General features: G+C 34.9%; 1 protein-coding gene across 4 annotated transcripts in view; it reads left to right on the forward strand.

The window, feature by feature from the left end:
- Nucleotides 1-27,097, forward strand: part of znf804b (zinc finger protein 804B) — a 229,156-nt gene that overhangs the window by 168,705 nt on the left and 33,354 nt on the right. For all 4 annotated transcript variants that reach the window (XM_087287146.1, XM_087287145.1, XM_087287143.1 and 1 more), the window contains exon 2: nt 19,083-19,226. Coding sequence is in view for 2 of the 4 variants with exons in the window: in XM_087287143.1 (XP_087143269.1) it covers nt 19,083-19,226 (144 nt within the window). In the remaining 2 variants the exon portion in view is untranslated. The remainder of the gene's footprint in view (nt 1-19,082; nt 19,227-27,097) is intronic.

Consider the following 27,097-nt stretch of genomic DNA (forward strand, 5'->3'; position numbering starts at 1 on the left):
AACCCATCCATACACACTCATTCACATTCATACACTACAGTAAGTTTAGCCTACCCAATACGCATGTCTTTGGACTGTTGGGGAAACCCAAGCGAATGAGCGGAAAACATGCAAACTCCTCACAGAAACGCCAACTGACCCAGCCGAGGCTCAAACCAGCAACCTCCTTGCTTTGAGGCAACAGCACTACCTGGTTTGCCACCGTGTCGCCAAATTGTGAAATGTTATTGCACTATAAAAGAACTGTTCAAAAGTAGTTTATCATTTAGTTTAATTATTTATTTCAGTGATTTTAATGATAAATTTTCAGCTTCATTACTCCAGTCTTCAGTCATATGATCCTTTATAAATCACTTTAATATTAATTATTATTATTGTTGTTATTATTATCAATATTATTATTTAATGTTAATAGTAATAAAAACAATAATGACTAGAGTAATTTTATTTGAAATTACAATAAGAAATAAACAAACATTTAATAAATAATTATTTAACAATTTTATTTACATTTAATAAATGCCGCCTTGATAAAAAGAATAATAAATAAAAAAATTAATAAAAACATGGAAAAAAACTGACCCCAAACTTTTGACCGATTGTGTATATAAGAACATTCTTCAATATATCTTCCTTTGTGTACAACAGGAGAAATAAACAGGCTAAAAAAAATAAATAAAAAAAGATAAAAAAAATTATTGTAAAATTAAGATTTTGGGTCAATTGTCCCTTTAAACATTATAAATAATATGTTGTTGGACGAGTTTATAGTGATATTTCAGATTCTGTGCTATTTTTAAGGTCTATGTGTACTGTAAATTTAAACTCCTATGAGCAGAAATAGAACACAATCCAAAGGCTTCTTTAATACATTTGAAAACAGAATTATTAACTCTACTTTGATGTTTTTATTATTTTTCCAAATGTTTCTCACGTGCTGTTTAACAGGACAAAGACATTATTTCACAATATTTGCTGTTATGTCTTTTTTTTATTCTGGTCAAAGTCTCTTTTTAATTTTAGTTTGGATGGAATAGAAAAAAACATTAAAATTCAATGACTTGACTAGTTAACCTAGTTACTATAATTAATCTAGCTGCACTTTAATTCTAGTACCCTGCTAAATAACTAGTAAAATATGGTGTACTGTCATGGCAAAAATAAAATAGTTATTAGAAATTAGTTGTTAAATTTCATGTTTTAAAATGTGTTTAAAAAATCTCTCTGGTAAACAGCACTTGGGGATTATTTGAAAATGAATGACCATTTCACAGGAGGGCTAATAATTTTTTCTTCAACTATATCTTTTTTTTTTTTTTTGAGAAAATTGTTTTGCTGAATGAATCAACTGATCTATTTAATGCATCCTTATGAATAAATCTATCCATTTCATTTCCTTTTAATAAGACTATAGAAAGTTTTCTCCAACTCCAAACTCTGAACTTCAATATGCATTTTCCATTTGAACACAATATAACGACTTCGCTGTCCCTGTTTTTCCTTCTTACTCAAGCACTTACTCTCACAGTTTGAAATCTTTTTTTTTTGCCAAGCTCTGTCATAGATGGCGGCACAAATCTGCCTCTCATCCACAGTCTAAGCTTTCAGGACAAGATTAGATCAGGTTTTAAAGAAATTACAGGAAAAAAATCCAATTCAGGTAGAACCGGTCACTGTACTCTATGCTTTGATCCAGTGTGGAGAAAATGGCCATGTTTTTTTTTTTTTAATGCATTGAAGGGGAACATAATGTTATATGACTTTGGCAAGAGAGGCCATCTAGGAAAGGAGATTCAGCTGACACACACACACACACACACGAGAGAGAGAGAGAGAGAGAGCTGAAAAAAACACAAACACACAGAGAAGCAAATTACCAGGGAAATTAGGGGCAATTCTGGGCCCTCACCACTTAACCCAAAGCCAATGAAAGAGAGGGAGTGAGGGATGAAGAGAGGGAACGGTGGCCTGAACCTGCTGTCCATGATGAAACAAGCCAGTGGAATTTAATTTCCCTCCGGTCAAGAGATGCCAATAAACACTATTGAATCCTGTTCCTGCCCTGACATGATAGGAATTTAATTTGAGACCCACAGGGATCTCTCTCTCTCTCTCTCGTTCTGTGCTGGAACACTGCCCCTCTCTCTGTTCTGGATGTTTGCACGGGCGGAGAACGAAGGAGAGAAAATGATTGAAATTCCTAGTCCGCATCTGAGAAAATGCACATACACACATACACATGCTCGCACGCGCACACACACACAGGTTTTCAAAAACGTGCAGAATTGCATAGAAACTACAGTGATGCAGCCTTGATTTATCCTGTTCAAAGTTGCAAAGAATGTTTTGCTCTAATATGATTTGACAGCATAGAGTAGGTACAGTATAAAGCAGATTTTATAAACTAACAGTCTTTATAAATGTATAAAACAAAACATGATTCAATTAAATTAATCTTTATTTCTATAGTGCTTTTACAATGTAGATCGAGTCAAACCAGCTTAACATAGAAGTTCTAGTACATTGAAATTGAATCTGTGTCGGTCCAGTTTTTAAAGTTGAAGTTTAGTTCAGTTCAGTGTAATTTCATTTTTACTGCTGAAAGTCCAAACACTAAAGGGCAATTCCATCGATGCGCAGTTGCTGCTGGTCATAGTGTATTTGAACAATTAATATGAAATATCAGTGCAAGAAATTGTTGAAAGTGCAAAGAATTAGGTGACTAAATTGTCCGTAGTGTATGAGTGTGTGTGTGTGTGTGAATGTGTGTGTGTGTGGATGTTTCCCAGAGATGGGTTGCGGCTGAAAGGGCATCCACTGTGTAAAAATGTGCTGGATAAGTTGGCGGTTCATTCTGCTGTGGCGACCCCAGATTAATAAAGGGACTAAGCCGACAAGAAAATGAATACATTATTTTATTTTATAATACATAAAAGTTGATAATATAACTAACTAATAATAAATATTATATATATATATATATATATATATATATATATATATATATATATATATATATATATATATATATATATATATATATATATATATATATATATATATATATTATTCATTTTAAGTGGATTTTTGTAAAGTATCATTCTTATATTTATTAGATATACTGTAGTCATTCTTAATGATCTGAAATGTTCACATTTTTGCTGACATTACAATTTTATATTAACTTGTCTAATTATAAAATGAAATATTTAATGTTAATACTTATTTTAAACTTTTTTATTGTGACAGTAATGCATATTTGTGTAATACTTTGATAAAATATCTATTTTAAATTAAAACATTTTGCCTTTTGATGTTCATGAATGCTTACTGTCAGTTTAGATCATCTTATATATATAGTATGTTCAAGACAACGTTATACAAACAACAGTAAATATCATTTTATTTAACTTAAATGTTTTTATTATAAACTTAATATTAAATAAGTATGTGTGGTTTCAGGTCCAAAATGATGTTTTTGTAAAAATATGTGACCAAAATAAATAAAAAAAAGGTTTCAGATTTTGTAAATGCACCCTCAGTGAGTCATTGTTGAATTAAAGAATTTACTATAATAATATTATTTTGGAGTAAAAATGTATGGGTGACATTGTATTTCAAATAATACCTAATGAAATTCGTACTCTAATATAAACTAAAAACTAATATGGTACTCATATAGTCTTAAGGTACTGTAGTTTTCATTCAAAAGTTGAGATATTACGCATGTTATTCTAGTGATGCAGTGATTGAATGAACATTGTGATTCAGAAGGTGCCGAATGTGGAAGGGGATGCCAACAGGGGGTCTCTGAGAACCAGAGGAGAAAGTGTTTCAGCGGAAGGGATTTCCTGTGGTTTAACAGTAGGAGAGCTGCACACTGGACTTCCATTAGACAGAGGAAATTTCCTTTCATCCACATACACCAGCCTGTCTGTCTGTCTGCGTAAAGCCAATCTACCCATGCAAAAGATACTGCAGAGTGTTATTCATTAACTGGAACTAAGCTCGCTCTGAAGAATTTTATTCACAAGTTCTTTGAGAACTGTAACTGCTGTGGCATTTTCTTGTCAAATATTTCAAAAAACAGTTTTTGATTATGTCTCCTTTCAGAACATTCCAAATTGAAGATACATCTTACTAACTTTGTATTCTTTTTAACACACAAAGATGTGAAATGATGAATCAGACTGCTAGGAACAGATAGTAGAGTTGAGGGAAAAAAAACACTGAAAACCGTTTTTAACATTTACTGAACTGACATGAAAAACAAGATGAATTTAATACCAAGACTTCTTTATTACAGCAGAAGACAAAATTATTAAATTGAAATTCTTTTTCAAATATGTCCCAAGTGATGTCTAACAGAGCAGAGACATTTGTTTCACATTATTTCTTATTATATTTTTCTTCTCGAGCAAAGTCTTCTTGTTTGGATGTTATAAAAAACAAATATAATAAAAAAATTTTATAATAAAAGTTATATAATATAAACAATATAATATCATCAGTGGCAATTCTAGACCAGAGAAACTGCAAGGGCAAGGGCCACTTTTTAGGGGCTCACTTTAACATACATCACAAACTACTAAATTATTCAAAGTTACTTTTTTTCATGCGTCACTTTGTAGTCTTCATAAACAAGCTAATTAAATAGCTTAAACTCAAAATAATTTTCCATGTTAGTTTATTTGACAGATGCAGTCAATTTTTTTGTCCTCTCATTAATTTAAAATAATGTTTCGAAGTGATCTTTAACAAGCCAAGGAAATTTTCACAGTATTTTCCATTAAAAAAAGGTAATCATTTTGGAGTCATACATCTCATTTCTTACAGTTTGTCTTGAATACAATCTGTTTTAAAAAAAAAATAATTAAGGTCAGTATTATTGGCCTTCTTGATAAATAGTTACTGTGTATATTTTGATTGTATGCTCAAGTTACACAATAACATGACTAATTATTCTAACTTTCCTAGTTAACATAATAGTTAAGTCTTTAAATTACACTTTAATCTAAAGGCAAATATCTTGCAAAATAACTTGTAAAAACTGTCACCATGAGAAAGACAAAAAGTAGTTATTAGAAATTAGATAAACTAATATGTTTTAAAAATGTGTGGTAAAAACACGTGTTTGAAGACTCGTGTCACTACTGAAAACAAAAATGAATGAAGGCAAAATTTAATAAGTTTAATGTTATTTTTACATGTGTCATGATTGCCATCGATCTATGTTGGGAAAGATCGCTGGTGAACTACAGACCCATAATGAACTACAATTTCCTACATTCCACTTTGCAAACACTGGACTTTATTTCCATTAATCACACACACACAAACACACACACACACACACACACACACACAGTTTCGTTTGTTTTTTTCTGTTTGTTTATTTGAAACCTCGTAAGACTTCACGAAGACTGTATCATTAAAATTGGGCTTGAATCCTACCTTTTGTCCTCGTCTCATCACCGCATTGTGACAACATAAGCGTGACTGAAAACTACATTTGATCAATGTGTTGCATCTGTTCTCCAGTACTTACTGACTTTTTGTAAATCCAAGGCCGCATTTTCTAACGTAAAAATAGGTACACTCTTTTACACATTTCTGATTAATCATAGCCTATGCATAGACAAGGAGTTCCTACAGTATATTAAGTTTTGAAATTGCTATTGGAAACAAAAGTCTAATAATCAACAGTGGACATATTGATAGTTTTTCACAACATGAACAAGACAGAGGTAGATTTTTTTTTTATTACATGTCAAAGTGGGGCGGTAGATTTTTTTTTATTATTACATGTCAAAGTGGGGCTTAACTTCTGATGAATCTGGGAAACTGATGCGTGCACACTTACAATATTCAAAGGAAAGTGGAGAAAACGAGTGTGTGTGACAGAGAGCGACACGAGAGAGGCCTGAGTCATATCTCCGTCTTCCACTGATGGCTGATCTCGCTTCTCCGTAGCGTTTTAGTTGTGATACAAGAATACGCGTTCAAATTTAGAGGCGGGCTAATAATAATAATGATAATAAAATAATTCTGTCAGGGGTCTCATTAATAAAACAGACTCTGACTTTGTGTACATCTGTGCACATTCTTCCATCAATTTTTATAGATCACGACATGCGTACGCATATTTCCACCAGCTTTTGTGTGTACGCCACATTTATAATTGAGTCCCTGTGGTGTTTGTACTTGTGCTTGAGGGAGAGAAAGTGATTTTGGCGAATTTGTTTTAATAGTTGAACCGCGAGGCCTGGCGTTCTGTTCGCTGTCAACCTGTGTTTAATGTGCTGAATGCGAGAGCTGTTAAGGTCAGTGAGCAGGCAGAGAAAAGCCTCTCTCTCTCTCTTGCTTTCTGTAACAGGGGATTAAAGTGGGAGATCTAAGTAGTTGTTTTATGGATGTGGGTGTCACCTTGTTCTCTTCTCCTCTACAAAGGTTGAACAGTGCAGCTTTGAACCCAGTTTTTCCATCCGTTCAACCCACGACACCCCTAATTATGCCATCAGCTCCTCCTCCATCCGGCCTCACATCTCTCAGCACGTGCTCTCGATCCATATTCACTTATTCAGAAGCGGCTTTCATCACACTTTTCATTATGGGCACTTAGCGATCAATGCTGTTGGCACCTGTGAATGACATTCGGGGAAATGCTCAAAAACGAGCCGCAGTTTGTAGTAATGTTAGATCTCCTGCTGCAGCATTGTGTTTACAATGGGCACTGATGAATGAAGGAGAAACATTATTAAAGGTTTTAAGGTTAGAAAGCAAAAGTGATGTCTTTTTAGAGCTGAATGGGCGAACTGATCAGTTCAGAGAATGAGAGAGCCAGCGTGAGACCAGTCTGTCTCACATCTACAGGCCGCATGCGGGCATCTCTGCAGGGGTTGCATGATTATATGAGCCACAGCCATCCAACAGGTGGCATCATGCCATGCAGGGTTACTATTGAGTATTGTTATCCTTTGTGTGTACAGCATGGTGCAATCTAATAATACAAAATATTAGCAGTCTCTGCAAATTTAGCAACTTGAATCATGTACTTGAATGGTAATACTGCAGTGACTTGTGACTACACTCTAAAGAATTATGACAAAAAAGTCAGTTGTTCAGGTTTCAACTCTTATTTTTTTGGTGTTATACAAGGTTTAACTTAATATTTTAGCCAGTTTGACTGATGTAAATTGATTTTGAGAATAAAACTTTTCTGGCATGTGCTTTTTTTTTTTGGTAACTGCAAGTTTATTTTTATTCACTCTTTTTTTTATTTAGCAAATGAAGCCATTTTCACTATCATTTATTGACTTTTGTTTTCTATATAGATGTTATAAATGTCCCAATGGTCACCTACCAAATTGTAATATAAAAATCAGAGGCTTAGATTCAGCGTGGGTAAGGGACGTGCCACCACCAATATTCACCAACTATTAAAATGTCCCAACCAATAATTTAATTAACTTTAAAAAAATTGTGCTGTCAATATTAACCTAGACATGAAGAAAGGGTTAAATCACATTCTCAAGTGAGGATGGCGGCAGCAAAAAAAGGTGGACAAATGAGCCATAAACCAAAAGCTAAAAGTCACATAAACTCAAGTTTGCTACTGAATGAGTTCATCACGATAATGCTGTTTAATGCTGGTGTTTTCCCCGCTTTAACACACAGTCTTTACACCAGGCTGATATAGTCTGAGAATACTATGCCCTGAAAACTAACAGCTAAATGTACAAGTATAAATACTGAATGATTTCTGCCAGTTCTCCAAATCTCTGAGAGTAGCATGCCGAATTTCATTTGAAACAATGTGTCAGAAAAACTACATATGCTTCATCTTTTATTAATACTGATATACTGTATGAGACATGTCTCATTTGCACTATGCATGGCTAAAAATAAGCGAAAGTCTTAAACTGTCTTCATTAGTTAATATTCATTCCTTTAATATTACACTATTAAATTTAACTTAATAAATTGTAAGAAGAAAAGATTAATTAATACTATAATATATATTTAATATTATTAATATTATAGAATTATGCTGCAGTTATATAATGAATAGCAGCATAAAAAGCTATATTCACCCATCGCCACCAGTAAAGAGCAAAGTATATTTTGTGGCATATTTATACACTTTATCATTTTTCAAGTATCGTAAAGTTTATTAACCAGTGTAAAATTGTTATGGTCGGTATACAGTATTTTCTCAATTTTCCTCTACAGACAAATGTGTGAAGCTAATTCTCTACTTAGCTGTATGATTTGTTTTTGCCAAGAAGATGGTTGGTTTATGCAAAATGCCCTTCTGTTTGATCCGTAACAATTTCCTGTAATCTCACTTTCCTAGCTCATATTCCGGATAAAAGATGCTTTGGGCTTTTTTCGTCTCGCAGTAATCATTAGACAAGTGTGTGTGTTTCCTACTTAACCTTATTTTGAGTGCAAATTTGTACACAAGAATTGACAATACCTCTTCTGCATACAGGTTCTTATGTTTCAAAAAAGCTGTATATAAACCATTTAAAAGTGTAATTTTTGTTACAATAAGAAAAATGCAAATATTTAACTGTTATTATTAGGTCATTTGTAGGATAAATTGATGAGGGGCGAATTATTAAACAATTATAGACATTTCACTTCAGCCATTGTAATTTCAAATTCCAGCATGCTGACTTTTCCCAATCCTGCCTGCTCTTTCTCTAGCTGTGCTTTCTGTGTAGCTACTTTCCTATCACAGTAAAGGCAAAAACACCAAAAAACGATTTTTTTTTTTATGTCTGTATCTAAGGTATTGTGACCACAGTGCAAAACATTGCCTTGCCTTGTAAAGTTATGTAAATGTGTATTTATATAGCGCATTTATTGTGTATGGCCCTAGACCCAAAATGCTGCACAATCATCACCACCAGTGTTCAGCATCGGACAAGGATGATCCAATGATGCAACGGCAGCTAAAGGACAACAGAGCCAGTGGGCTTACCAAACACCAGCTATAGGTGGTGTGAAATGACAGAGATAGAGCCAATTCGGTGGATGGGGAAGATTGGGAGGTCATGACGGGTATAAGGGCCGCTGGTGGAAATTTAGCCAGGACACCGGGGTTACACCTCTACTCTTTACAAGAACTGCCATTGGATTTTTAATGGCCACAGAGAGTCAGGATCTTAGTTTAACGTCTCATCCAAAAGACAATGCTCACTGACAGAATAGTGTCCCCTTCACTTTACTGGGGCATTAGGACTCACACAGACTGCAGATTGAGTGCCCCCTGCTGGCCTCACTAACACCCTTTCCAACAGCAACCTAGCTTTCCCATGTGGTACAAGCTCTCAGCCTTGCTTACCTTCAGTGAGTAACGGGTCTTGGGCTGCAGGTTGATATGGCTTGTATTCTGTGAGATTCCAGTTTGTTAAAGAAGGTCGCTGGTTCGAGTCCTGACTGTACCAGGAAGTCTTTATATGTGGAGTTTGTATGTTCTCCCTCACATGGGTTTCTTCCGGGTGCTCTGGTTTTCCCCACTGTCCATGCAGCATAGGCGAATTGGTAAAGTGTGTGAGAATATGTGTGGGTGTTTCCCAACCCTGGGGGTTCACAGAAGGTCATCCGCCTTATAAAACACATGCGACAGTATAATTGGCGGGTTATTCTGCTCTGATGACCCCTGACTAAGCCAAATGAAAGTGAGTGAAATACTCAAGTCAATACCGCCTCTTCTTATTGTGCAAATGTATTTTATCTGCATCAAGAAGAGCAACTTTTGCACCTCGTTACCAAGAAATATCATGCATTTTTAAGTGGTGATGGTAAAGTTGCAGAGCAGTGCTAACACCTTTTCGTACATGTGTGTACATGTGTGTTTGTATGAGAAAGAAAGCAGGAGAAAGAGAGTGTGTGTTTACATAGATAATACAATTTAATTTTATGTGGAAAAAAACTAGTTAATAGTTTGTCGTTTTGTCGTAATGTATGAGTTGCTTGGTCAGTCTTTTGTAGGTTTTTTTTTCTCTCTAAGGATATTTGAAAAGCTGAAATTATGTGATGAAATTGTATAGACCTGCCTAGGAACCACTTTATCTATGTGTTTCTCTAAAAATAATTGCACACCTCGGAATGTTTGTTGATGAATTATGATCAATCATTCGACATCCCCGTAAGTATATTTAACTGATACAGCCTCATACATTTACACTTATTTATTACAGCAGATTTAGCAGATTTGTCATAAAAAGGCAACTAATCCTGAGAATTGCTAGTAATAAACATTTTCATGCATTGTTTAGAAGATATACAAGCTAAAATGTAGTTGTGTCTCCAGTTGCCATCAAGTGAATTGCTTGTCAGCTGAGAAAAATTCATGACTTGCTTTCAAACAAGTACCACAAGACATAATGTTCCTCTTTCAACCTGCAATATGGATGAAATGAGAATGAAACTGAGAGTATGAGAAAGAATGAGAGACTAAATGAATGAGAGTGCACATTTAAATAGCTTACATTTGTAAGGGAAAGTGTTTTGTTGCTCCCCAGACAGCGGCATTAAGGAGATAACCTACAAATGCTCCATCAATTTATTTGCGTGTGCTGTTACAAAACACTTGCATTCCCAATAGGAGATTTAGGAGTGAAGCAGACACGAGCATGCATACAAGGCTGTTTTTAACAGCAGCCATACTACTGCATATAATAGGTTCTACTTTCTAATGTTTATAGTAAATTGTGAATTGGCTAGAGGCTATTCCAAAGACTATAATACGTTGAATACGTAGAATATGTTGTTACTATTGTAACTATATAATAAATTAAGCATTTTTCCACATTTAAAACTCACTTGTGTGGTTTTGAATAAAAAAAATATGCAACCAGCAATATGAGCGCTCTAGCAAAGGAAGCCCTGCTTTCTAGTAAGGCAGCTAATCATCGTTCCCTAGATCAATAATTCTCTGGTATAGGTGTGTTTTCAGAACAGTTTTTGCAGCTTCATTCTTATGAACCCTCGGGGGTTGGCAAACGTCCCGGAATCTCAGCAAGTACCTTTCTCAAAGACAAAAAATATATATTTACATGTAGCTTGAAGTCTTTTCCATCTCTTGCCTCAGTCATTCAAATACAAATCACATGATGTCAACCACTTAAATGCCCACAAACACATAAAAAAGAGAGCACTGTCATTTTGTCCAAATTAGGTAAAACAAAATAATAGTAATAATAAAAATTATATTATTCAGAGGATAATTTGTGTATCATTTATTGATTCTTATGGTAGTTACTAGGTGCAATGGCTTAATCTACTCACGGTTTAGTATGTATCATGGTTTTAGGGTCACAATTTCGGTACGCTATGGTATATGTATGTGCTATACTTAGAAAAAAAACTGCTACAAAAAAAATAAAAAAGTGTAACATACACATTTATTTGGTAACAAACACCTGACATTGCAAAAGGCAAATAAAAAGCTTAAGATAATAAAAGGGAACAAACTTACATTTTTCCCTTTTTTGTTTTACATCTGGACTCAACCGTGTCAACCAATTGACCCTTCGCTAAGCCCCACCCTCCTTAGTTACTGTTGCTACGCCTGTCAAGCGTTTGTGCCTGGCACGGCTTTTACAATGTGTGTGCGTCAGTGTCAGACAATGCCATGGATATAATGTCATTTTTGGCAAACAGTTAAGATATCTGAGAAAGCCAGACAAAAAAGTACTGCAGTATGCATTACAGGACATAATAGGCAACCAATAAGAGAATAATTCAATCAAAATTAAAGCTAGCTTAGCCTAGCCGCCTCATACGCTAACCATTCAACAGCTTAGCTCATGCTCAGCAGGAGAGGTAAAATTTAAAAATAATCTAATAATAACAAATAAAACCGTCATTTCTCTATTTTCAGCCAAAAAGCCTGATAGATTAATTGTTGTGAGATGAAATATATTGTTACTAACCGGCAAGGAAACATGCAGGACAGTGCTTTTACATAGTTTATTCATAGAAAGAGCAGCCAGAAAAGGGAAACTGATGGATTTGTGCTGAATATTAGCATCATTGACCCATAAAAATGTACAGTAAGTTACCTATTACTGTCAGTATGTTTGTGTGCTCTTTATAAATTACTGAAAAACAGCTGGGGGTAAAGTATATTGATCGTAAGTGCTCAATTTGTGATCATATCTCGGTTTTGTTCTGTTGATTTGTAATTTCAAATATTCGTAGCTTGAAATAGATGGAAATATGAAGTTCAGTAAAGTTAGCAACAGATTTGTAGATTCATATTTTCCGGATCAATAACTTATGTCATTATGACCTATTCGTTATTATTATGACTAATGTTACTATGGCGAAGGCTTAAACGGAGCATTACTCACAATATCGAGAAAAGAAAAGAAAAAGACAGCTGTGAAACATAACCAGCTTTTCTTTTTCTTTTTTTTTGTAGGAAACAGTTTAGATCTGTTTTGGGTAAGAGGTGTGTGAGTTATTGCTGTCAGTCTATCACTAAATATGTCAGGAATATCAAAAACAAAACCAACTTAGCTCCACTCCTTTAGCGCCCCTCACACAGTTTCATCCACGCTGGCATTTCCCCTCTTGGGTTTTTTGTTTTGTAAAGGGAAAACAATTCCACCATTCCGTCCAAACTTTGAGGATACGGGTATCAGATTTGCACAATTCATATGCACTCGCTCGAAAGTTTGACAGAGCCCCTGCACATAGCTACAGTTGCTAAGCCATGATTGGTGGGTGGCGGTTTTTGGTTGTGGCTTAGCGAAGGGTCAATTATGCAGATAATAAATATGTCAACACATCCTAATAATTTAGCACTTTTAGAATATTGATTACTACTGTTTACATTGTTTACATAAGAGAACAACAAATTTTTATTAACTATCATTTTAGAGAGCTCTGTCTTCACTTGTCAGCACCATCAAAGTGAAAGAAACTTAAGCAAACAGAGGGCGACGATACAATGTTTTTGCCGAGAACTGTTGTACCTGTAGTACAGCGTGGACCAATTATATGGATACACCTTAATATAATGGGAATGGTTGGTGATATTAACGTCCTGATTGTGACATTAGTATATGTAAGTGGGACAAACTTTTCAAGATGGGCGGTGACCATGGCCATTTTTTTAGTTGGCATTCTTGGATCCAAGTTTTCTTTTTTCAATAAGAAGAGGGTCATGTGACACATCAAACTTATTGGCAATTTCACAAGAAAAAAAAATGGTTTTAACATAACTTTATTCTTTCATGAGTTATTTACAAGCCCCTCACATACACTAATGTGCCACAAAAAGGACGTTAATATCACCAACCATTCCCATTTTATTAGGGTGTATATAAATGGCCCACCCTGTAGTTACATAATTTGATTGACAGGGTGACATCTAATTGTGTCCTCTAGAAACGGCCATAAAAAGTTTGATGTGATGAATTTGTTTCATTCTTTTGCAATTATCTTGGGCAACCTGTTTTTGCATTTTTTTTATCTTTTGAAAACATAATTTTTTAATCATTTGTTAGCAGTCACTGGTGAATTCAAATATAAAATTTAATTTCAAAATAGCAGCTTTGGAGAATTTGCTGTTTCCCCATTCAAAGTTGCACTTGGATGCCCAAGAGGAAAAGCAAAACAATCTGTCAGTGGGTTACGCTAAATAATCTTATGTCAAAAGGAAAAAAAAAATTGTGCTTACCCCACAACAATATTTTTTGCTTGTCCAGAATATCCAAATATTTAGGACTAAAAACAAGACAAATAAGCTTAGTAAGAAAAGTCCATTTTAAACCTAAAATTTCATTCTTACTATTGAATGTCAGTGATGTCATTGAACTTGCTTAAGCTAATGGAGATTCTGATGTATTCTGTGATGTAATGCTGTGTTTTTGGCCAACTTGCCAAACTTCTTAGCCAATGTTGGGCATTTTGCAACCTACAACAGGGTCTTTGTGGTGTGGGTGGTGATTAAGTGCAGAACACGTGTAACTAATTTGGATGCAAAACACATCCAAAAGCAATTAAGAGTTAACATCTGTTGTTTTGAGTCTCAGGGACAGGGCGCATGTTAAAATGACAGATGTACAGAGTGGCTCTTCTCAGTTCTCCCACTCTATCGTTTCACTCCATCACACATCTGCGAGACTAAATTTAGGGTTACGTTCTAAAAGGGAGTTGTGGGGTTGATGAATTTCGGGAATGAGTTGTAAAGCCCCAGGGGTCCAAATCATTTGTTGGGATGTGAAATAAAGGAACATATTTGAGAAATCAACATGCTGGTGGGATACATAAATGACTAGTTAACTTTAAGCCCCGTGGATAATTAGACTGGTTTCAGGGTCAGTGAGCCACACCTGCATGCAGTTTTTAGGGGGGTTTACAGAAAGTGTATTCAAAATGACAGTAATAACACAACGGATTGCAGGATGTGTTTTTACTAAAGTTGGCACACTAAATTAACACACTTCTCAAAAACTATTTCCATGGCAGGATGCTTGAAAACATCTACAGCAGGGAGCTATTTCGCAATGATTTTTGTATTTATATATGTGGAAATATTCAAGCTTTATTCATTTTAAAAAATTTATATAAAAGCACTAGTCAAATGTTTATTTATTTGTTAAAAGAAACCAACTCCACCCTTTTTTAATGCACGGAGAAAAGAAAAGCATTTCAATTGCATTAAATTGTAAAAAATTTGACTTTATTCACTTTATGTTTTCATTTGACAAGTTGTGGCTTTAGAAGATCTGCTGGCTAACTCTCTTGATTATTAAGCTGAACAATAATATATAAATATATATTTTTATTATTCATTTAAAATAAAAAAATATATATATTTATCTTTTTTTATTATTATAATACATTTATTTTTTGCTGATTAATTATTTTTAGTTTTTTTTTAACGGGAAGTTATGGGCTGTTGATGGATGGAAGTGTTTAATTGGGGTAATGTTAACAACAACATGGAGGGATAATTACAAAATGAATTATAATTGAAATTCCATGTAGAAAACCTAAAAAAAGACATTTTAAATACCCCCCCCCCCCAAAAAAAAAAAAAAAAAAACTGCAGTTAAATATTATTAAAAGGTATATTTAAAGTCATTTATTCCTATGAATCAGATTTTAAATATTTGCATTTTCAGTATTATTATTGCAGTCTTTTGTGGAACAGTATCTCTTCAGAAATAATTTAAATTCCTGATTTGATCCTCAATAAATATTTTAAATCATTATTATTATTATTATTATTATTATTATTATTATTATTATTATTGAAAACATAGTAAAACTATAAGCCTATATTTGCAGTGTTACAGATGGCAAAAAAAAAAGTATTTCGTCAAATTATAATGAAAGTAGTCTGATTTTGTCAGAATAGTAGAACAAAATATTTTGGAGATCAAATATGCAGTAAAACAATGGCATCTGAAATATATGTTCATTTTAAAATAACAAACAAATTTTGGAAATGCGTGAGCGAGCAGAACAGCACGTGCTGAGACCTCCGTGTCCTCTATGTCCAATAACTTTGCATCCATGCTCTGATAATAACTCAGTCAAAGCTCTAATGAGCAGATATTGTGGTTGAAATGATCGTTTCAGACAGCGGTGAAACGCCAAACAGCAACAGATTACTTTTATGTGAACATAAAACGTTGTATTTGCACTGCCTGTATTTTGCACTGTCATTTTATTTGCACTGTCTGTATTTTGTACTGTCTGCAGCCAGCACCTATAAGCTTTTCACTCTTCAAAGCACACGTGCTGCTGCTGATGTAACAATGAAAGTGATTTGATTTGATTTGATTTGATATGGATGAAAAAAAAGATTGCAGTTGGTTGATTCAGTAAATAACTCAGGTCAGAATAATCATATTTACAGAATATGTCTTGATGTTAGTCTAATGTTTAAATATTTGTACTGCACAGAAAATTAGCAAAAGATATGTAGATGTTAAACATTTTCACAAACTAAAGATGGTTGTTTTTATGCATGAATGGTGATTAATAAAATAATGATCAACATTTTCATTTAATTTGCTTACATGATAATTTGGCTGCTGTCTATTTGCAGTTGATATTACAAATTAATCGAGCACGCAGTTTAAAAAAATAATTATTTTTTGTACAATTTAAGGTTAATTTGAAATGTAAAACAAAAATGTGTCCTTTTTTTATATATATTTTATTCAGTTATTTTATTTTTGATGTTACCAAGTTGGTTGTGTTTTTTACATTTTGTACTGTATTTAAAGATTCAAACTTTTGTGATGGTTATTCTTGCCATTAATTGTTTTATTGGTCTCAAATATATTTTTATGTGTTAGTGGCCAGTCATCCTCAGTAAAACATGCTAAACTTTTAATTAGGGGGATTGTAATGTTTTCTGATACAGTGTGTTCTTTTCCTTTAAGAAATGATGTTTGTTTTTTATGACTGAGTTTGGGGTTAATTTAATTGATTGATTGATAAATTAACTGATTGATTGATTGTATTTTTTCATTTACCATATGCTTCTGTACTAAGCAATTTGAAAAATTCAGGATAAAAGTAGCAAAAGTTAAATTAGCAATTGCTGTAACAGCGCTATAACAGGCATATCTTCAAGATACAAGAATACTTTTTATGTATTTAGAGATTCAAACTGTTTTGATGGTTATTCTAGCCATTAATTGTTTTATTGGTCTCAAATACTCTTTTATGTGCCAACCGAAGTGTCAGTAGCCAGTCATGACTTATACTTTGACATCTCCCACAGTGTCTGCTCACATATGGTTATATAGGAAATATACTATTGCAATAAATCCCTGGGGCCTTATTAACTGCATCACATCCAGCTCATTTAACATCCACTCCCACACGCAGAGTCCCTCTGGCCAGCTATGAGGCACATAATCAGTATTATTGTCACAATTACGCTTCAACTTTTTCCCTTCCAGAAACTTGTTAACAAGCTTTATGAACTTGCTCCAGTTCAACTTTCCTGTTTCAATCCACAGCAGCATGTCCTTGATCAAACGCTCTGTCTAAAGCAATAAGAGTGTAGTGTTAAAGAGCTGCTACACTGTGACCTTTTCCACCTTGTTTTGCTGTAGTAAACGTTGAGCTGTGCTGTCTGTGCGTCATAATGGCAGAGCTCTGGTAATGATGCTCCTGAGATGCACTCTTTGCTTATGTGTGCAGCACAGTCTGTTTGTATGGTTGATGTCTCTCCCTGAGGTCTGTTTAAGCAGACTTTTGATACCAAATTAATGGCAGGAAGCTTTGATGTTACCGGCGAGCTCAAACTCATGTGAAGTTTGCACTAGAGAAAGAGATGACATCCCTAGAGGAAGAGTTTAGGACTGTGCTGTGTGTGTGTGTGTGTTTGTCTATGTTTGCACTCCTGAGCAGGTTTTCCATGAATGTTACACTTTGATTTGGATATCTCTTATCTGCACTGCACAAAATTCTGTTAATTAGAGGTTTTCTAGTTTGTGATTTATACTTTTTTTATTCATGATTTTTTTAAAGTACATTATTTCAGATTATTAAAAATGTCAATGGACGTCACTTTGTTAAAATTTTCAACATCAAAAGTTGGAGTAGAGATAAAAAAATCATGATGAAATAAAAAACTGCAGTTTACAATTAATTAACAAAATTTTTTTTATAGTGTATTGTCTGTACTCATCTGTACATCATTTTAGTATACAATATTTGAAGAGTTCACGCTTAGAAATTGCTCGATAGCAGGTTTGGCATGCTGTCCTGGAAGAGAACTCTGATCTCGGAGGCAATTGGGCCCAAGGCTCCCACCTGGTCAATGAGCATGAAAGGGGGTATGAGGTCAGGTAGTTCTCGAGAGCTTCCCAAATTCATTTTATCTATTACTAGATAATCGGGGGCAGCTCTAGAGTAATAGACCGCCAACCGCACCAGCGCATACCCACGTGGTAAAAGCTCACTACTAAAGTACTCATATACTATTCCTATTGGTTTATTTAATTAGCTTATGTGGCATGTTTTTGGACTGTGGTAGGAAACCGGAATACCACGGGGAGAACATGTAAACTGGGACTTGAACCAGCAAACTTGTGAGGCAACAGTAGAAAGGGTGGATGGGGGTTCTTCAAAAAACTAAGATGAGGGAGTAAAGTTAGATGGGATATTTATGTTTAGTTTGGAAGGGTCTGATTGGCTTGCTAATGCAGGGGTCACCAATCCTGGTCCTGGAGGGCCGGTGTCTGCAGGGTTTAGCTCCATCTTGCCTCAACACACCTGCCTGGATGTTTCAAGTATACCCAGTAAGACCTTGATTAGCTTGTTCAGGTGTGTTTTTATAGGGTTGGAACTAAAATCTGCAGGACACCGGCCCTCCAGGAACAAGTTTGGTGACCACTGTGCTAATGATTACGGAAGGTGAATCAGCCATGATTAATCATATCACATGCTCCTCTCGATATTAGTTTGTGAAACTTCCCTTTGTAAATGCAGCTTAAGCCTATGTCATCTCTATAAACATATTTAATATAAAAATAACAGGAGACTAAAATTCTAAAATAAGAAAGGGCTCTAAAATTGTGTACACTACAGCAAGAACAAGACTGTGTTTCTTTCTCATGTGTTAAAATGACTTGTACGTAAGTAGTTAAGTACAGTTATATTATGGCAAATTATTACCATGATCACAATGAAGGTTGTCATTTCTCACAGACTAATATCACAACCCTGTTGTCATAGCAACAAAGCAATACTAAAATTCAAGCATCTTCTTAAAAATGCTGTTGTTGCTATGCTAGTAATTATGGCAAAATATATTTTAAAAAACACATGATAAAAAAAAAAAATCTGTAATGGTTTGGTTTCATCACGTTCTTCTTGATAGAATGAGACAATCTGTAAAAAATAAAATACCTGATTGATATTTATGTGATGTTTATAGCCGTTTCCCTTCTTTTGTGGTTTTAAATAATCAGGGAAATCAATTTGTATTCTTAAAAAAAGGACTGTGTGATTGTCAAGTGTCGTTATAAGCAACTACATGCATAACCAACAGTCTCTTTCTCTCTCTTTCTCTCTCTCTGTTTTAGGACTACGCTAAGAAAGAGAAAGCCATTGCAAAAGCCCTGGGGGATTTGAAGGCTAACTTCTATTGTGAACTGTGTGACAAGCAGTACCATAAATATCAGGAGTTTGACAACCACATCAACTCCTATGACCACGCACATAAACAGGTAAACTTATAACATGGGTAGGCAGGAAAGCAAAGGAATGAAAGAATAGTTAAAGCATTAATTTACAAGTCAATACTAATAAGCAGTTTGTCTGTATACATAATGTTATGCATAGAAATTATTGTGTGCTTGCTCAGGCAAACACACTGCTTGACCATTGTTTGCTTTTTGTTTTCCCAAATGGTCTTACATCATGCGGACAGTATGCTGTTGATAAACCGAATATTTGCACACTTTGCTTATTATCCTGAAATTCTAACAGCATTCAGGGACACTGAATAAAGCACATGAGGTGTACCTGAGGTGATCATTGTCAGTTTTCTGTTGTTCAGCTGCAAGAAATAGAAGCTGTCTATTATATAAAATTCCCCTTTTAATATAAAAAAATATTCCTTCTATCGGATACCGTTGCTTTTATTTAGAACACTGTTTAAATCAGCCTTTAATCAGCTTTTAGGCTCGATAGTCAGGTAGAATGCTGTTGGTGCCATCAATCTGGCATCCTGCATTTGCGTATGTTTTGAACCAGATGTGCAATACCGAGTTCAATCGCTGGGTGTCAAACTTGCATACTGCACCTTTAAATGATCAGTTTTTTGTTAGCAATTGGGAATTGTAATGTTTTGTGGATTTTTTTTTGTGTTCTTTTCTTTTAACAATGTATGTTTGTTTTGATTTATTTCGAGTTTGTTAGATTGATTAATTGACAGATTGTATTTATTTTTATTTAATTTTATTCAGTCTTTGTAACTTTGATTGTAGTAAAGTGTCTGCTGCATATAGAGAAAAAAGGAAAATAGAGATATAGACAGATAGACAGATAGATAGATAGATAGATAGATAGATAGATAGATAGATAGATAGATAGATAGATAGATAGATAGATAGATAGATAGATAGATAGATAGATAGATAGATAGATAGATAGATAGATAGATAGATAGATAGATAGATAGACGACAGAAAGACATGCTTGTCATTCATATATCCTTGCTTGCTTCGTTCCTTCCTTTGTTCGTTCCTTCCTTCCTTCCTTCCTTCCTTCCGTCCTTCCTTCCTTCCTTCCTTATTATTCAGCTTAAAGTGTTAGAAAAAAGTGTCCGTGTGTCTCCAGTGGTATAACAAGAGTATTTTCAAGATACAATAATACTTTTGTGTGCAAATAAAACAATATTACCAGCTTTAATCAGCAGTTTCTTCTCCTCTGTGTCAGTATAGGGTGCAACATTAGAATATCTCCCAATTCTCTTTTTTTTAAATAACAAAAAAATCTTAAATTTGTATTATAATTTTTAGAAGACACCAAATAAAATGCCATTCATACAAAAAAATTGTCAGGCATATTTGCAACAAGCATTACTTGATGATGACTTTTTAAATGTAATTACTTTTAAATTTAATTACTTAATAAAGAAAAAAAAGAAAAAGAGAAGATCTGATTAGATTCATCAAGAGAGAGTTTAAGTGTGGTAATGTAATCACTTGGGAGATTTATAGAAGGAGCAGATTTCAGAGAGTGACAGGATCTCAAACTGACTCTGATGCCCTCCTACTGTAAGATTGAACATGGCATTTCGAGCAGCAACTTAATACATTGTGTGTGGTTCTGATTCAAGGCTGTTGTATTATCCTGAGTGCTGTTCAACAAACTGGCTCTCTAACAGTGAACAGCACACACAATTAAACTCTTTTCATCCCTCGACTTCACATATTTCATTCATCTTAAGCGCTACTGCATCATAAGAGCTCCTAATATTCCTTTTTCAAAACTAAATACTAATAAAAAACTGCACAGTTAAAGGCAAGACACAGCAGGCAAAAGCCGTTTTTTCATGCACCTTCCAATTCTAAGGTTCTGGGCTCTCATAAAATATTTTGTCCTTCTAATAGAAAAAAAACATCCCAAAAAAGTTTTTTTTTTGCTTTATGTAGCAAAAGGCTACCTAAAAATGTACATGCAAAAATGTACAGTGATGTAAAAAAGAGTTTACCCCTACTGATTACAGCTCCCTCACCCCCTGTAAAACATAACTTAACTTTAATTTAGTTTCTTTAGCCACACCTAAGCCTGATTCCTGCCATACTTGTTTGCAATCAAGAAATCACTTAAATCAAACCTGCCTAACAAAGTGAGGAAGACCAAAAGATCCTCAAAAGCTAGACATCATGCTGAGATCTAAAGAAATTCAAAAACAAATCTAAAATTGGGTATAAAGCCATATCTAAAGCTTAGGGACTGCAATGAACTACAGTGTTAGCCATCATCTTCAAATGCCAAATCACGGAGCAGTGGATAAACTTCCCGGGAGTTTCCTAACAAAATTACCCCGAAAAGCGCAGTTAAAATTCTTTTTTGGTTAGAATATAACTGAGCCATTAATTGTCATTTATAAGAGTTAAATAGTCCTTACTTTAGATTATCTTACAAAACTGTTGGAGTTTGAGTTATCAGAGCAGTTATTAAGATGCATAGTAACTATTAGGTGCCTGAAAAATAAGATGTAGAAATGTTCATTTGAATAGTTTGATAATTTTTTGTTTACACATCTAAATGATCCACCAACCAAAAACCACCAACTATACAACCACCAAATAACTGGTTTATAAATAATAGGGATGTAACAATATTGTAAATACTGTCATACCGCAATAGCAATTTCTTTCAATATTACCGTGGTTGTGACTCAATAAAATCATAGGTCTTTTGGTGAAAAGTTTGCTCAGGCCAATGGAGCGAATGGGAGGTAATGGAAACTACAATTTTCATCAGCCCAGGCGTGGCCATCATCCTTTGTGGTCTGTTGTTGCTATAGATCCAGTAATGCAGAAATGGAGGGTGCTGCTAGTAGCGGCAAAGAAAAAGAGCTAAAAATGGTCAAACCTAAAGCGGGTTTTAAATCAGATGTGTAGAAGCATTTCAGTTTCTGTCTGAAAAGAAACAAGAAAGAAGAAAAGGTGACAGAAAAAAAGGTATGCAGGCACTGCAAGACTGTGCTGAAATACAAGTCGGGGAATATGACTAACATGATTGGGATTATTAGTCAAGGGGGCAGCAGAACACAGCACACTGCTCAGATTGACGGACACATTGACTTGTACCACCAAGAGACCTCTATCTGACTCATGGCTTGTCCTTTCGAGTGGTGTTTTTTTTTACATGGTTTAATATTTTTTGTTATTAAAATTGAATAATTAAAGTTCCTGTTGGAAAGTTTACAGATAGATAATTTGTATGTCATTGATCTGTTCCGTTTTGAGGTAACCTGAACATTTTAGCACTTTTTTTGAGTCTCTTCAATAGTTTTGTTTTTCCTTTAAATGATTCAATAAATACCGTAGCATGCCATTCATACTGAGGTATTACCGTATCGTGAAATTTTGATACCGTTACATCCCTAATAAAAAATGAAATTTATAATTAACAAAGTATGAAAATAGAATATATACACTCCTGAACTAAATCTTAGAACTGGAAGAAACATTACAGCTATTCACATTTTGCACTGGTAGATTATAATCCGATTATAAGTACTGCTTAAAAATACCCAAAGAAGACAGGTGCAAAAGCCAAAAAACAGAGAACAGGCAATTTATTGAAAAACTCATTTAAACTCAAACAGGCTCAAATCAGCTTATCAAAAATTTAGGACTCATTTTGTCATGCTTGATACAAATGTTTCCAGGATGCTGGTGATGACGTTGCTCCATTAGGTTAAGATGGCTTCATGAAGGTCACTCCTGTTCTGGAACTGGCATCTGTTTTTGTAAACTTCCCTTGCCATCCAACCTCAAATATTCTCAATGGGATTTAAATCAAGGAAATATACCAGATGTCCAAAAGAGCAATGTTATTCTCCTGGAAGAAGTGTTTTGTTAGGCAGGCATTGTGAATAGCAGTATTGTCCTGTTGAAAAATCCAGTCAATACTGCACAGATTAGGGCCCTCAGTCTAGAGGGATACCCGCTGCAACATGTCCACATAATCAGCAGCAGTTTGAAGCCCCTGCAACCTGAAGCTCAATTTTAACATTGAAGGAAAAAGCACCCCAGATCATGATGGAGCTTCCACCACTGTGCCATGTGGAAAACATCTTCTGTGGAATCTCCTTGTCATGTCAGTATAACGTTGAAAGCCATCAGGACCATCCAGGTTACATTTCTTTCTTCAGAGAACAAAACTTTGTTTTACTTTTGAATGTCCCATGTTTTGTGCTCCCTTGCAAATTCCAAATGGGCAGGTTTGTGGTGTTGGAGAAGACATGGGCTTTGAAGACATTATTTGTTCTGTAGGCTCTTCTCTTGAAGATGTCTTATAGTTTTTAGGCAGTTAGCATCAGAAATGGTCTTAATTTGGGGCAAGGATCTGCCTGTGTCTTCACTGACAGCCCGATGTATACTTAATGCCTAGTTCAGACTGCGTGATTTTAGCCCCGATTTTGGCTCGCCGACAGGTTTTGAGAAATCGCCGACAAATGCCTGAAATCACAGGCAAATCGCTGCCCGTGCACGTGAGTGACAATCACACAGTATGAACTTTCAAAGACGCGATCTGAGAGAATCGCAGATGAGTCGCCGATGCCTGTGAGATATTTGGCATGCTAAATATCTGGAGCTGTCGGCGATTCAAATCATCCCGTGTAAATTGAGTTTTGACTGAATTTAACATCAGCGTTCGCCTACATCCAATGAGAGAGCAGCATTCACTTGTGTGTGCGTGTGTGTGTATACCTGCTGCAGGCCAGCGGGAGGCTAGGGGAGAAGCGCTCCTCCACTTGACTTTTTTTTGTCCCATGATCTTTTAAGATATTTAAAATGACTGTCCTAATGCATCCAATGATACACTGTGAGAGGCCTTGCAGCTCAACAATCCTGCTACATTCAAAAGGAGAAAGCCTTTTGCCTATGCCATCCAGAGATCCTGACAGTGTGACTGGCTGGAGGAAAATGATAGCAAAGCCAGTTTTGCAAATAATTTAACTTTTTAAGACTACTGTATGTTCCTAAACTTTTGATCAGCTGATAAACAGCCTGTTTGAGTTTAAATGCAATTTTCATTTAATTGCCCACACTTCTTTTTTTTAGTGTGTTGCATCCGTGGCATTTCAAAGTAGTACTTACAACCTGATTACAATCCACCAGTGCAAAATGTGAATACTTGAAATGTTTCTCTCGGTCTTAAGATTTTTTTCTGGAGTATATGTGCTTATAATTTCTGAATGCAGCTATATTTAGTGCTTACTCGTGTCTATTAATATAGAGTTAATACTTAACAAATAATGAACTATTTTTTATTGCTTAATTATTTATTGTGTGCAGCTATTATAAAGTGCTTTAAATAAGTGTTATTATAAAGTGTTTAAAAGACTTTATTCAATGCTCACATGCTCACATGCTTAGAACTCACTAGAAACGTTTATTAAAATAACACCTCATTTGTACATTAAAACATTATATAAAAAAAAACTTAATATTTTTATGTAATCAACTGGGGAAGAATAGTAACAAGTATTAGATAGTTTTGAAACTTTACTCACCAGCAGTGTCTTGCCTAAATAAAAAGCATGAAATAGAAAGATAAAGAGAGAGAGAGAGAGAGAGAGAGAGAGAGAGAGAGAGAGAGAGAGAGAGAGATACATGAGTCAGTCTGAACGGGCCGCTCACTGACAGCTACACTAGAAACAGACAGACAGAGAGGGAGGAAAGTAATTACACATGTTGTTGCGATGGATTTCATCTCGGTGCAAACATGGCTCTGATCAAACCACAGATGACTGCACACTTGTTCACTGTGCAGATGTGTCTGTTCCTGTTAGTCAAAGTCAATGAGTCAGAGATGAATGATGCCAGCTCAGCACCAGCATCCGTAATATTCCATAATCAATCACCAGTGCTTCACGTCTGTAGTTTGTCACCAAGAAATTAGCATGTCATTCTTGTTTCTGTTTAATTAATTGTAACCAAGTGTTTTTTTCGTAGCGTAATAGCTTTAAATTTGTCATCTTTGTGCAGACTGTAATAAATAATAATATTTTGTGACAGATATTGTTGTAAGGCATCAAACACTTTTTTGTTATGAATTTAATTGAAATATGAGCTGTGGCCTAATAGTTAAATGCATTGAGCTTTGGAATACAATATGAAAGTATTGGAATATCATATTTGTTTGTGTGCATGTGCATGTGCGTGTGCGTGTGTGTGTTTGTGTGTGTGTGTGTGCGCGTGTGTGTGTGCGCATGCATGCATATATGTCTGTGTTTGCGATGTGCTAATTACAAGGGAGTTTGGGGGGTCTGACCCTCTAATTAACACTTGATCCTTCTGAAGGACATCAAAAGATGTATGGGGGTTTGCCTTTTAATAGTTAAAAAAGATGCTCTGATCTGTATTTTAAAGGTCACCTATGATGAAAATCATCTTTTGTAAGTGGTTTGGACAGAACTGTGTGTACTGTAGGTATAGTGTGTCCACAGTCACATTAGAGTGCTAGAAATATAATAAGTCTGTTTTTTGAAATTTCCTGATGTTAAACTAGGATCCAAATCCCTCCCATTTTGAGGTGCACTACAATGTGATGTAGCAGTGTGATTTCCCTGCCCACAAGTGATTGACAGCCACGTATTAACATGTCTCCGTAGTAACCTAGTATCCTGTCACAAAGCAAAGTTAAACATGCATGCTGTTGGTGTGTGTTCTCTGTGTGTATGTGTGTGAACTTTGTAATGGCATTGCGTGATTCATTTTTGCAGAAAGGCTTGAATAAACTCCACAACAAATACATCAAATAATCATTGGAAAAAGTTTTTACTGAAGTATTTCTCACAAACTTTACGTGAGATCTGCTTCCTTTATTTATGTCACTCTTATCTGACACAGCCAAGGTGGATATTGAGGCACACTCTGACAGGCACATGGAAATGAACTAGCATTAAAGGCACAGGTAACAAAAACAGCTACATAGTGTGCAAAGCAGAAAATTTCAATATTCTGAAAGCTATAAATAATCTGATGAGTGTTTTGAGCTGAAACTTTACAGTACATTTTGGAGACACAAAAGAAAAGATCTTAAATCTTGAAAAAGTAGTAAAACAGATGCCCTTTAAATAATATTAATAATTAAAATAATAGATAACTTAAACATAATTTTCACTATCCCTATAATGGTTCATACCATTGTAAATGCATGTTTGCCCCAAAATATTAATTCAGCAAATCTAGAGCACCAAAAGACAGTGGAAGTGCTCACAAAACATGTTTCTAGTAAAACTAGATGTATATTTTGTATTTAATGATACACTTCATCACACATGGAAGTTAAAAGCTAAAATGAAAAAAATATGCGCAGTCTTTCATAGTCATCCATAAATAGGTGCAGGAATGCATCACCGTTTATTTAATATCACAGATGTCACTGAGAACCACTCAATATCTCAAAACACTGAAAATTCAATAACAACTTTGATCAATTATTCAGATGTCATTTAATTAAATATAAAAATTTGGTTCACTGAGGCATATTACCGAACATAACCAAAAAACTCTATGCACCCCCCCCCCCCCCAAGTCATCAATGTAAAATTAGCACATAATTTTTCTGTGTGTACTATGCAATAAGCTGTGTGTGTGTGTGTGTGTGTGTGTGTGTGTGTGTGTGTGTGTGTGTGTGTGTGTGTGTGTGTGTGTGTGTGTGTTTACATAATTGTTCAAACAACCACAGCTTACTGTGTGTATGATGAAATGTTAACTTTAAACTAAATGTATAGATTTTCATACATTTAGATACATACATTTACATTTTCATTTTAAATGCAAGGGCACCTATTTTACCCCTTTTACAAGATGTAAAGATTAAACCTTTGGTGTCTCTAGAATGT

The sequence above is a fragment of the Danio rerio genome, chromosome 16 (genome assembly GCF_052040795.2).
Source record: "Danio rerio strain M-AB ecotype USA chromosome 16, GRCz13ab, whole genome shotgun sequence".
In the NCBI taxonomy this organism is placed as follows: Eukaryota; Metazoa; Chordata; class Actinopteri; order Cypriniformes; family Danionidae; genus Danio; species Danio rerio.